Consider the following 13,033-nt stretch of genomic DNA (forward strand, 5'->3'; position numbering starts at 1 on the left):
GTGTGAACCACAGGCACAACTCCAATATATATCTATTTCAAACTTGCCCGAAATGCCACGTGCGTCCACTTCTATCAGTGCATTCATAATACCCTAGCCATTATGAAACTTATATTCAATTAAATAAGCCTCACCTAGCAAATTAGCAATTAAAAAAAGTTGTTGACCAAATTCTACACTCTCATTGACCTACATACAAAAGTTCCTAACTTCGTGGCGTTATTTTCGTGGACAGGTTTTGGGTGGAGTAAACCCTCTCGCTTCGTCTCTGGTATAGCCTACATCTCTGTCCATACATCCACTTTCATCAAAACAGCCTATTCCTCATGCTTTCCACATTTCTCATTTATAATTTCGACCGCAATGCAATGTAAATGCCGCGTTCACGTACTAGTCGGAACTAGGAAACTATGACATTTCCGACTTGCCTAGTCAGGGGTGTCAAACTCATTCCATGGAGGGCCTAGTATCTGCAGGTGTTTGTTTTTTCTTTCAATTAATCCCTAGATAACCGGGTGTGGGGAGTTCCTTACTAATCAGTGACCTTCATTCGTCAATCAAATACAAGGGAGGTGCGAAAACCCGCAGACACTCGACCCTCCGTGGAACATGTGTGCTAACTGGTTGTAGTTATACACGTGCTCCGTTCAACCATTTAGCAAGTCGGAAATGTCCGAGTTTCCTAGTTCTGACTTGAACATAAACGCAGCAAAAGTACGCAAGAATACCCCCCCCTTTCCCCCCTTCTTTTTACGTCATAAACTATCTATTTCCGTTATAGTGGTCAGGTGGGCTGCGCCTGTACTGGTGCGCAGAACAACACCAACGCTGAACTTACTTCCTGGAACCAGGGTCAAATAGTCTGGTCAAAATACGGGTGATCGATCTTATTTGGGAAGGAGACAGGCAGCATCCAAGACCTCAGAGGCACTAGTTGACATCCAAGCTTTTTCAAGGTATGTGTATTGGGTATGTCTTTGCGATGCATTTTCAACTGTTACGGTTGATAGCTCGTCGGTCGTACTACGTTACTGTCTATGGCGAACCAGCTCTCAATATCGACTGATCAAAGTGCACTATAGACATTTAACGTTTGCCTTGTTAGTATTCGTTATTAGACGAAACGTTGTTTTAGTTTTATTTAACAATGTCCTAAATAGCATTGGAAGAGTGCGTAATCCCTGACAGCGCGCATCCACGCCCAGCAGAGTATTCAGCTGTCAAACAGGACAATGGGCAGCACATTGCGATCCGCGTCAACCTATATGTTTTATGTTTGGGGCTTTTGTCTTACTATAGACACAAACAAGAGCTTGTGAACTTTCCAGAATGTATGCCTTTTGGAGATGTCAGCGAGAATATGGGGATGAGTGGATACAGCAAACTTTCCAAGGACATCATCACATATTTACTCATCTACATGTCTGTTTTCACAGCAATATGCCAAGTTCATATTAGTGTGAGAGTGATGCCTGTGAAACCATGACAACCTCCAGTCTAATTGCATTTTTAATTCTGAAGCTTGCCTTGCTTGCCGCAATGGGGACTGCAGGTATACAAAATATTAAAACCAGCATGACCAATATTGGTTGGTTGTTTGGTAGAATAGACATAGTAGCCTAATTCTATTCCATAGAAATTATAATTCTATGTTTGGTAGCCCAGGTGCCTTTCTGTTGCTGCTATAGCCAACTTATCTAGCCTAACACAAGGCATGGCAACGAGGTACTGTATGTAACTGATTGCATTACTGTTGATAGCAGGAACAGTGATGGGATTGGATAATATTTGATTGGTGAATACAGCCTGAGGTGAAATACCTGATTGTTCTAACTGACAACGGTTCCTGATCCTCCATTGGGGATGTGTGGTGTGTTAGGTGTGAAAGTACCATAACACCTAGCCTACAGTAGCCCAACATTGATAAGGCTGGATATTAATTGTGTTGCAATACATTACTCAGAGGGCTGATTGATTCAAATCACAAAGTAAGCGTTATGTAACTCCTTTCCTACAAAATGCTGAGCTTTGTTTTGAAGAGCAGATCATGGGAAAGAATGGAAAACTGAGCCCAGTGCTCACTTAAAATAATAGTGTTCATTACATTTGTCTTTGTGTGTGTGTGTTCCTGTGGTGAGCAGGGCAGTCTGGTAGTGTGAGAGCATATCCCGGAGCCTGTTCCTGCCTCCCACACACTCCTTACTGTCTTAAAGGTACAGCGTCCCAATATCCATAGCAATGTGCATATTGCCATCTAGTGCCACTTTAGGAAATACAATGCTCTCTATTGTCAAACTTATGCATTTACATGGTGTCTGTCCAAATTCCTGATAGCTTGCTCACTAGCACCTCCGGAAATGACTTTTTTATTTATTTTATAGTTATTTTTTTCAGCTCATCCATCCAAGGCAGTCCAGCCCTGTCCCTGTGTGGTGATGTCAGGCCCCGGGAGAGATGGTGATCTGGAATCAGACCACGCAGTAGACTGGTCCATGATGGACATGCGGCTGGACTCGTTCCGGGGTTCCCCCCTGGCCCAGCAGGTGTCAGCGGAGAGGCTGGCCCGCGCTGGGTTCTACTTCACAGGACAGGCTGACAAGGTGCGCTGCTTCAGCTGCCACAAGACTGTAGAGAACTGGTGTGGAGGGGACGCACCCGTGGAGAGGCACGCGGAGGTGAGGATGAGAAGCGGGATGCCGACGATGTGCAAAACCTTCTTTTTTTTAACATTATCTCATATTTCTACCAAATTATCATACTACTGTTGCAATGTTTCAGGTCTCCCCCACCTGTAAGTTCCTGAGCTGCACCCATCGTTCCAGGGTTAACTCTCTTCAAGGTGCCATGCTGACCAACGAACCCCCCTACAACGAAGACGCTGAGGACATGGAGTTCCGCCTGAGGACGGGAGAGGTGGTGGACGACACCACCTACCCCATGGCCCCGCACATGGCCAGCGAAGACTCCCGGCTCAACACCTTTGGCCCGTGGCCCTCCACATCCCCGGTCCGGCCTAGAGAGCTGGTCCAGGCAGGGCTCTTCTATCTGGGGGAGAGCGACCGGGTGCAGTGCTTCTGCTGTGGAGGGATGCTGGGGGGCTGGGAGGCTGGGGACACGGCGTGGGGGGAGCACTCCAAACACTTCCCCTACTGCTTCTTCATCTTGGGGCATGATGTGGGGAACCTCCCCTCTCAGGGGGGGAGTGGGGGGGAGGTGGGGGAGACCAGGCCACACCCGGGTCCTCGGGTCCCTATGCAGAGCTTTGAGGAGAGGCTAGGCAGCTTTGCAGGAATCCAGCACCCTATTGACCACGAGAGGCTGGCCAGAGCAGGCTTCTACAACACAGGTGAGACCTGGGAGTGGGGTAGACTAGAGCTTTGGCTGTGAGAAAAGTAATTAACAAATACAATTCATACTTATTATTACCATTACCTGCTACTCAATGGTAAAAGGGCCAGGGAGGAGTTGATATAGAGGGGACCGGGTACATATCCTAACCAGTGTGTGTCTGGGTTGATCTTAACCTAAGTGTGTCTGTGTGTGTTTCTGTGTTGGTGCAGGAGCTACAGACCGTGTGGTGTGTTTCCGCTGTGGTGGAGGTCTGAAGGGCTGGCAGCAGAACGAGGATCCCTGGGAGGAGCACGCCAAACACTATCCTGGGTAAAAACACACACCGTAGAAAGTAAACAACCATATGCATGCTTCTTCTCCCAGTCACTAATGTTGCATGTCATGTTTTAATCCAGGTGCAGTTTTCTGCTGGCAGAGAAAGGACAGGAGTTTGTCAGCAGCGTTCAGCTACAAGGTCCTGGCTGGAACAATGCTGTAAGTCTCCATCCTCCTAACCCTGACCTCTAACCCCTAAACCTGCGCTCAAACATATTAAACTGCACCCATCCTCGCATGACTCCTACCATATCAAATTCCTTCCTTCTATTGATTTTCCAGGCTTCAAGTCACCTAAATGGATGTTCAAGTCATGAGACGGGTAAAACAAATAATTTGATGTAACATGAAAATAGTTGTACCCCTTTCACTTTTTATTTAAGTTTTGGAACATTAGCCAAACGTATTGTTAGATTCTATCTCTCTCTCATAGGGTGCTATTTCCTACACATACTAGTACTGGCTCAATCTTCTCCCTCTCTCTGTGCAGGGGTGCTGCGGTCAGCCATGGCCCAGAGGGCGGTAGAGATGGGCCTGGAGCCTGCCCTGGTAGAGAGGACTATCCTGGAGAGGATACGCAGGGCTGGGACAGGCCACTCCACCCTGGAGACTCTGCTGCAGGACTGCTTTAACAGAGACCCTGACAGTGATGCAGAGACCCTAGAGAACCATGGTATGTGTCTCATAAGGGGAAACTCTTAGCAATGGTTGCTAGTATCATTATATCAGGGCACTGTTCTATCACAACTGGTAATGAGGTTTACAGTATAAATCGAATAAATTCCTGAATTTATTCCACAGGTTTTGCAATTTGACCTAGTATATCCATCTGCATATTCCAGTCAATCACAATAAAATCACAATGCTATTCAACCTGTAGGCCTACATGAGGCTTGGCTATAGAAGTAACAATGCTATTCACACTGTAGGCCTACATGAGGCTTGGCTATAGAAGTAACAATGCTATTCACACTGTAGGCCTACATGAGGCTTGGCTATAGAAGTAACAATGCTATTCACACTGTAGGCCTACATGAGGCTTGCCTATAGAAGTAACAATGCTATTCACACTGTAGGCCTACATGAGGCTTGCCTATAGAAGTAACAGAATCAAACTGTGTTGTTCAGTATTCTAACTACTTTATTGTGCTCGGTTACCAACTGATGTTTTTCCCCTATTTCAGAAGAGGATCCCCTTGAGAAGCTACGGAAGCTGCAGAGGGAGAAACAGTGCAAAGTGTGTATGGACAGAGACATCTGCATCGTCTTCATCCCCTGTGGGCACCTGGTCGTCTGCAAGGAGTGTTCCGAGGCCCTTGACAAGTGTCCCATCTGCTGTGGAGCCATCACACAGAAGATCAAGACATACATCTCCTAACATGCAACCTGGCGTCAGGGATTGGATTTATAAAGCGTCTGAGTAGGAGTGCTGACCTAGGATCACTCCTACTATGAGACGCTTAATGAATGCGGGCCCAGGAGGATAAGACTCTTTTAAATGGCAATGCTGCTTTACCTTCTCAATGATTTTATAAACACATGCTTTCCTACTGCAAAATTGTACATAAAGATATATTATATTTGAGGAGGACCACTGTAAATATGAATAAGAGAATCATGAAAAGTGTGGGGATTTTATTTTTCAATGATTGTTGTAGAGATAACAGTTCCTTGTTATGCGATGTATCAGTGAGGCGCAAACTACAATACCCAAGAGGCAATGGGCCTCTGTTGAATCTTCATACCAAGATGAGAAACTAAGGTTGAGACTAGATGGAGTACAGCTACAGACAGAAGTGACTTTACGTAGCAGGTTAGGAGAATAAGGCAAAGGTTAAGAAAAGGGATAGGGTTAGCTAAAATGCTACCGTTGTCCCGACATGAGTCGAACATGCAACTTTTTGTCTATGGCTGTACTCCATCTACCCACAGTTCTGGTACTTCCGCTGTACAGTACCATGATCTACCATTGCAGCTATCAACAGTGCCTTTTCAAATAGTCTCATTTACTTATTGTGTGTATATTTTCTTTATTCAGACTATCACGCCATTTCCATGTTTTTGTCATATTTCTCTTAATATTATGAAGTTGTTGACTGGGCTTTCCTTATTGGTTTGCAAATCATTTGTTTCTAGTTGGTTTGAAAATTACAGGATTTTGAAATAGAAGCCCAGAGGGTTCCGAAACATATGTTCCTTAGGCCAACTAGTATGCTTTCAGCGTTGGACACTTATGATTCATTGTGTGCTCTGTGTGAATACATAGATTAATTGTAGACTTGGATCAATTTCCATTATTTAGATATAACTGACATACCCACTTAATTATTTGATTTAGTTATGGAGATCACATCCAAATATTGTTGTTCTGAAATTAATATTTCCTTTGCACTTAAGTGCAACTCCTGTTTGACCAAGATTGGGGGGAAAATAATGTTTAAAAAAAATATTGTGACTTGTCTTTTCCTTTCTGTACTTTCATGTATGCTACTAACATTACTAGCACTAATGCTACTAACGTTACTAACGCTGCTAACGCGATTAACACTTAGTTATTTTCTTGAAGGCCAGGCAGATACTGGTATCTAGATTAGTGACTACCCTCTTTGGGTAGATGTCAATTTTCTAAAGTGGCTTCCTCCCCTTGTCTGCTTTCCTTCATCCCCACTTCTATAAAAGAGCCAGATAGGGGAAAGTCCCAAAATAGGTCTCTGCCATTTCTACACTATATGTATCTTCAGAATCTGAAACAGTTCTAATAAAGGAGAGAAGGGAGGTAGATTATTCGTCCCACAATGGGATAATCTCAATTGAGATATATTGACTCCAGATGTCCCCCCCCCCCTCTGACCCACTCCTCCAATGGATTTGGAGGAGTCAATTTTTGTTTACATTTTTACATTTTTAGTCATTTAGCAGACGCTCTTATCCAGAGCGACTTACAGGAGCAATTAGGGTTAAGTGCCTTGCTTAAGGGCACATCGACAGATTTTTCACCTAGTCGGCTCGGGGATTAGAACCAGCGACCTTTCGGTTACTGGCACAACGCTCTTACCCACTAAGCTACCTGCCGAGTCAAGGAAATGCAATTGAGATTCTCTAGTATTGAGATGCGGCAAGCCCATTGACTGCAGGGCCAATGATAGTACAGTATGAAGATAGGCGGAAACTGCTTCTCCAATATAAATCCCCGATCACGCGTGTAGGCGATGTCATGGCGACGTTGGCAAGCTAAACTCATGCGCAGAAACCCGTCATCGGGTCTAACGGTCGTCTCGCGACGAACTGCGCATGTGCAGGCTGTCAAATCAAAGGCACTCCTTCCATATAAAGTTGTTTTTTGACGAAAATGAAAACGTGTCAGTTTGTCACTTTCACGAGGTTGGAGTAATAACATGTTCAACTACTTAAGACATTTGCTCGAATCTAGGTTGTGCCTTTAGATTTCGAGAAAATGAACAACTAAGGAAGAATTGTTCACTTCTCTCATTGACTTCTCAAACCAATATTCAAGGCAAAACTGCTCCAGCTCCTTCAAGTTGGATGGGTTCCGCTGGAGTATAGCAATCTTTAAGTCATCCCACAGATTCTCAATTGGATTGAGGTCTGGGCTTTGACTACGCCATTCCAAGACATTTAAATGTTTCCCCTTAAACCACTCAAGTGTTGCTTTAGCAGTATGCTTAGGGTCATTGTCCTGCTGGAAGGTGAACCTCCGTCCCAGTCTCAAATCTCTGGAAGACTGAAACAGTTTTCCCTCAAGAATTTCCCTGTATTTAGCGCCATCCATCATTTCTTCAATTCTGACCAGTTTCCCAGTCCCTGCCGATGAAAAACATCCCCACAGCATGATGCTGCCACCACCATGCTTCACTGTGGGGATGGTGTTCTCGGGGTGATGAGAGGTGTTGGGTTTGCGCCAGACATAGTGTTTTCCTTGATGGCCAAAAAGCTAAATTTTAGTCTCATCTGACCAGAGTACCTTCTTCCATATGTTTGGGGAGTCTCCCACATGCCTTTTGGTGAACACCAAACGGGTTTGCTTATTTTTTTCTTTAAGCAATGGCAATTTTCTGACCACTCTTCCGTAAAGCCCAGCTCTGTGGAGTGTACGGCTTAAAGTGGTCCTATGGACAGATACTCCAATCTCCGCTGTGGAGCTTTCCAGCTCCTTCAGGGTTATCTTTGGTCTCTTTGTTGCCTCTCTGATTAATGCCCTCCTTGCCTGGTCCATGAGTTTTGGTGGGCGGCCCTCTCTTGGCAGGTTTGTTGTGGTGCCATATTCTTTCCATTTTTTAATAATGGATTTAATGATGCTCAGTGGGATGTTCAAAGTTTCTGATATTTTTTTATAACCCAACCCTGATCTGTACTTCTCCACAACTTTGTCCCTGACCTGTTTGGAGAGCTCCTTGGTCTTCATGGTGCCGCTTGCTTGGTGGTGCCCCTTGCTTAGGGGTGTTGCAGACTCTGGGGCCTTTCAGAACAGGTGTATATATACTGAGATCATGTGACTTAGATTGCACACAGGTGGACTTTATTTAACTAATTATGTGACTTCTGAAGGTAATTGGTTGCACCAGATCTTATTTAGGGGCTTCATAGCAAAGGGGGTGAATACATATGCACTCACCCCTTTTCCGTTATTTTTAATATTTTTTTTGAAACAAGTTATTTTTTTTCATTTCACTTCACCAATTTGGACTATTTTGTGTATGTCCATTACATGAAATCCAAATAAAAATCCATTGAAATTACAGGTTGTAATGCAACAAAATAGGAAAAACACCAAGGGGATGAATACTTTTGCAAGGCACTGTACGCTTGAACTGCTGACATTATTACGCATATTAATTGATAATGATGGAAAATAAGATATGCAAGATATTTGAATAGATATATATTTTTAAATAGCTATATACACTGCTCAAAAAAATAAAGGGAACACTTAAACAACACAATGTAACTCCAAGTCAATCACACTTCTGTGAAATCAAACTGTCCACTTAGGAAGCAACACTGATTGACAATACATTTCACATGCTGTTTTGCAAATGGAATAGACAACAGGTGGAAATTATAGGCAATTAGCAAGACACCCCCAATAAAGGACTGGTTTTGCAGGTGGTGACCACAGACCACTTCTCAGTTCATATGCTTCGTGGCAGATGTTTTGGTCACTTTTGAATGCTGGCGGTGCTTTCACTCTAGTGGTAGCATGAGACGGAGTCTACAACCCACACAAGTGGCTCAGGTAGTGCAGCTCATCCAGGATGGCACATCAATGCGAGCTGTGGCAAGAAGGTTTGCTGTGTCTGTCAGCGTAGTGTCCAGAGCATGGAGGCGCTACCAGGAGACAGGCCAGTACATCAGGAGACGTGGAGGAGGCCGTAGGAGGGCAACAACCCAGCAGCAGGACTGCTACCTCCGCCTTTGTGCAAGGAGGAGCAGGAGGAGCACTGCCAGAGCCCTGCAAAATGACCTCCAGCAGGCCACAAATGTGCATGTGTCTGCTCAAACGGTCAGAAACAGACTCCATGAGGGTGGTATGAGGGCCCGACGTCCACAGTTGGGGGGTTGTGCTTACAGCCCAACACCGTGCAGGACGTTTGGCATTTGCCAGAGAACACCAAGATTGGCAAATTCGCCACTGGCGCCCTGTGCTCTTCACAGATGAAAGCAGGTTCACACTGAGCACATGTGACAGACGTGACAGAGTCTGGAGACGCCGTGGAGAACGTTCTGCTGCCTGCAACATCCTCCAGCATGACCGGTTTGGCGGTGGGTCAGTCATGGTGTGGGGTGGCATTTCTTTGGGGGGCCGCACAGCCCTCCATGTGCTCGCCAGAGGTAGCCTGACTGCCATTAGGTACCGAGATGAGATCCTCAGACCCCTTGTGAGACCATATGCTGGTGCGGTTGGCCCTGGGTTCCTCCTAATGCAAGACAATGCTAGACCTCATGTGGCTGGAGTGTGTCAGCAGTTCCTGCAAGAGGAAGGCATTGATGCTATAGACTGGCCCGCCCGTTCCCCAGACCTGAATCCAATTGAGCACATCTGGGACATCATGTCTCGCTCCATCCACCAACGCCACGTTGCACCACAGACTGTCCAGGAGTTGGCGGATGCTTTAGTCCAGGTCTGGGAGGAGATCCCTCAGGAGACCATCCGCCACCTCATCAGGAGCATGCCCAGGCATTGTAGGGAGGTCATACAGGCACGTGGAGGCCACACACACTACTGAGCCTCATTTTGACTTGTTTTAAGGACATTACATCAAAGTTGGATCAGCCTGTAGTGTGGTTTTCCACTTTAATTTTGAGGGTGACTCAAAATCCAGACCTCCATGGGTTGATGAATTTGATTTCCATTGATAATTGTTGTGTGATTTTGTTGTCAGCACATTCAACTATGTAAAGAAAAAAGTATTTAATAAGATTATTTCATTCATTCAGATCTAGGATGTGTTATTTTAGTGTTCCCTTTATTTTTTTGAGCAGTGTATATATATTGAGGTGAGAGCATTGGAAATTATTTTGGCGGTTGACCTGCTTCTGTTTTGTGGGTGGCACTGTGTGCTGTTTTCGATGGATGGGTCCTGGCCTCTCGGGGCCCTAGGGATCCGGAGGGACAGGGGTGGTATGCCGATCACTGGGATGACGGCCCAACTTGTGATGGGGAGGGGCTTTAGCGGGGGAATTAGTGGAGAACAATTGGAGGGTTACTTAGTAGCAATGCAAATATCACGGTACAGCTATATGGACACTCAATCACTATGGTATTTTTTATTGGTAAAATTACAAACATATATAATGATAAATAGATTTGAAACTTGGCTCTCATTATGGTATGTGGTGAAATAAGTATAGCCAGTTATAATTGTAATGGCTTTGCAGATAATAACAAAAGAAAAACAATATTTACATGGCTCAAAGAGAAGGAATATAATATCATTCAACAATTCTAGATTAAGTTGCGTGGAAAAAGGAATTGGGGGGGTGGAATATACTTCTCCCTTGGGCAAAGAAACTCAAAAGGGGTGATGATATTAATTAACAGTAATTTCGATCCGAATGTGCAAATTGTCCAAACAGATACGCAAGGTAGATGGATTATTTTAAATATGTTATTGGACCATAAACAGATATGGCTCATTAACCTTTACGGACCAAATAATGATGATCCACACTTCTTTGACAATTTATATAATAAAGTATCAACCCTGCAAGCAATTCAAGACTCTATTATTATGGTGGGAGATTATAATACCGTTTTAAATAGCTCAATGGACCATAAAGGAAATCCCACTACAAACAATCACCCTCATGCTCTTAAGGAAATCGTGAATGTCCTGCTTACATTAGAACTAGTACATATATGGAGGCTTAAATATCCTGATCTAGTGAGATATATATGGCGGAGACTCAATCAAGCTAGCCGTCTTGACTTCTTTCTTATGTCATTCTCGTTGGCACCAAAAGTTTAAAAAGTGTTGATAGGGGACAGAATGCGGTCAGACCATCATATAATTGGCATATACATTACAGGAATTTATAACTGATTTTTTCCGACATAACATAGGTACAGCAAATCCCCTTATTGTATGGGACACCTTTAAATGTGCCTTTAGAGGCCATGCAAATCAGTACTCACAAAAGCAATTTAGGTCAAAAGAGTCTAACAGAACAGATAGATAGCAATAAAAACTGTAACATAGAGGCTCAGAATAATTTAAAGGAAAAACAAAAAGAAATAGAGAAACTTATTCAAGAAAGATCAAGTGTAATATATTATAAAAATAAAGCAAACTGGATGGAATCTGGGGGGAAATGCACCAAATTATTTTTTAATCGTCAATATAGGAATGCTACCAAAAATAATTGGAGTAGCCCATGATTCACCAAATGATATTTTGAAGGAGGAAACAAAGTACTTTAAGCATATGTTTTGCTAATTGTAGAGATTTTTCTTCTATTGATAATGTAAAATTAACAGCCATACAGAAAGACTCATGTGAAGGTGAAATTACAGAGGAGGAACTTCTGGATGCAATTAAAGACTTAAAAACTCCATGGTTGGATGGAATACCAGTCGAGGTATACCAAACCTTTTTTGATATACTCAGAGGACCGTTATTAGTATGTTTTAACCACTACTATGTAAATGGTAGATTATCAGACACTCAAGAAGAAGGTCTGATTTCATTAATACTGAAACAGGATACAAGTGGAAAATATAAAGATCCAGTCCATTTAAAAAAAATGGAGGCCCCTTACACTTCAGTGTTGTGATGCAAAAATTCTAGCAAAATGTATAGCGCATAAAATTAAAAGGTATTGTCGGACATTATTAATTCTAATCAGACAGGTTTTTTACATGGACGATACATTGGAGATAATATAAGGCAAGTACTGGAAACAATAGAACACTATGAAAAATCTGGGAAACCAGGCCTGCTATTCATAGCAGACTTCGAAAAGGCATTTGATAAAGTACGACTGTGGTTTATATATAAATGCCTGGCGCGTTTCAATTTTGGAGAATCTCTAATAGATTGGGTTAAAATCATGTATAGTAACCCTAGGTGTAAAATAGTAAATAATGGCTATTTCTCAGAAAGTATTAAACTGTCAAGATGAGTGAAACAAGGTTGTCCACTATCAGCATATCTATTTATTATGGCCATCGAGATGTTAGCTATTAAAATCAAATCCAACAATAATATCAAGGGATTCGAAATCCAGGGCTTAAACACAAAGGTGTCATGATTCATGTTTTCTTTTAAATCCACAACTTGAATCCCTCCACAGCCTCATAGAGGATCTAGATACAGTTTCTAACCTCTCTGGATCACAACCAAATTATCATAAATGTACTATATTATGTATTGGATCACTAAAAAATAAAATGTGTACATTAACATGTAGTTTACCAATAGAATGGCCTGATGGTGATGTGGATATACTCGGAATACATATCCCAAATGAAATAAATGATCTCACTCCAATAAATTGTAATAGAAAGTTAGCAAAAATAGATAAGATCTTGCTACCATGGAAAGGTATACAGTGGGGGAAAAAAGTATTTAGTCAGCCACCAATTGTGCAAGTTCTCCCACTTAAAAAGATGAGAGAGGCCTGTAATTTTCATCATTGGTACATGTCAACTATAACAGACAAATTGAGGAAAAAATTTCCAGAAAATCACATTGTAGGATTTTTAATGAATTTATTTGCAAATTATGGTGGAAAATAAGTATTTGGTCACCTACAAACAAGCAAGATTTCTGGCTCTCACAGACCTGTAACTTCTTCTTTAAGAGGCTCCAATGTCCTCCACTCGTTACCTGTATTAATGGCACCTGTT

The 13,033-nt window shown here is 43.0% G+C and overlaps 2 protein-coding genes across 6 annotated transcripts in view; one reads left to right on the top strand and one right to left on the bottom strand.

Moving 5' to 3' along the window:
• The window catches only part of LOC121539557 (NTF2-related export protein 2-like), a 28,069-nt gene that overhangs the window by 9,516 nt on the left and 5,520 nt on the right, over positions 1-13,033 (bottom strand). For both annotated transcript variants that reach the window (XM_041848151.2, XM_045211092.1), the window contains one exon: positions 3,572-3,656. The gene's annotated coding sequence lies outside the window, so the exon portion shown is untranslated. The remainder of the gene's footprint in view (positions 1-3,571; positions 3,657-13,033) is intronic.
• On the top strand, positions 759-5,767 carry LOC121539527 (E3 ubiquitin-protein ligase XIAP-like). 4 transcript variants are annotated; one of them, XM_041848100.1, is made up of 9 exons: positions 759-956; positions 2,142-2,213; positions 2,382-2,675; positions 2,779-3,346; positions 3,561-3,660; positions 3,747-3,825; positions 3,949-3,988; positions 4,157-4,339; positions 4,851-5,767. In XM_041848100.1, the coding sequence occupies exons 3-9, from the start codon at positions 2,436-2,438 to the stop codon at positions 5,042-5,044; spliced, it is 1,404 nt and encodes a 467-aa protein (XP_041704034.1). In that variant the 5' UTR covers positions 759-956; positions 2,142-2,213; positions 2,382-2,435; the 3' UTR covers positions 5,045-5,767. The 4 variants fall into 4 exon arrangements, with proteins under 4 accessions (XP_041704034.1, XP_041704026.1, XP_041704051.1 ...); XM_041848092.1 differs by having other exon boundaries at positions 2,395-2,675; XM_041848117.1 differs by having other exon boundaries at positions 2,395-2,675; positions 4,854-5,767.

Source organism: Coregonus clupeaformis, chromosome 35, assembly GCF_020615455.1.
Source record: "Coregonus clupeaformis isolate EN_2021a chromosome 35, ASM2061545v1, whole genome shotgun sequence".
NCBI classification, from domain to species: domain Eukaryota; kingdom Metazoa; phylum Chordata; class Actinopteri; order Salmoniformes; family Salmonidae; genus Coregonus; species Coregonus clupeaformis.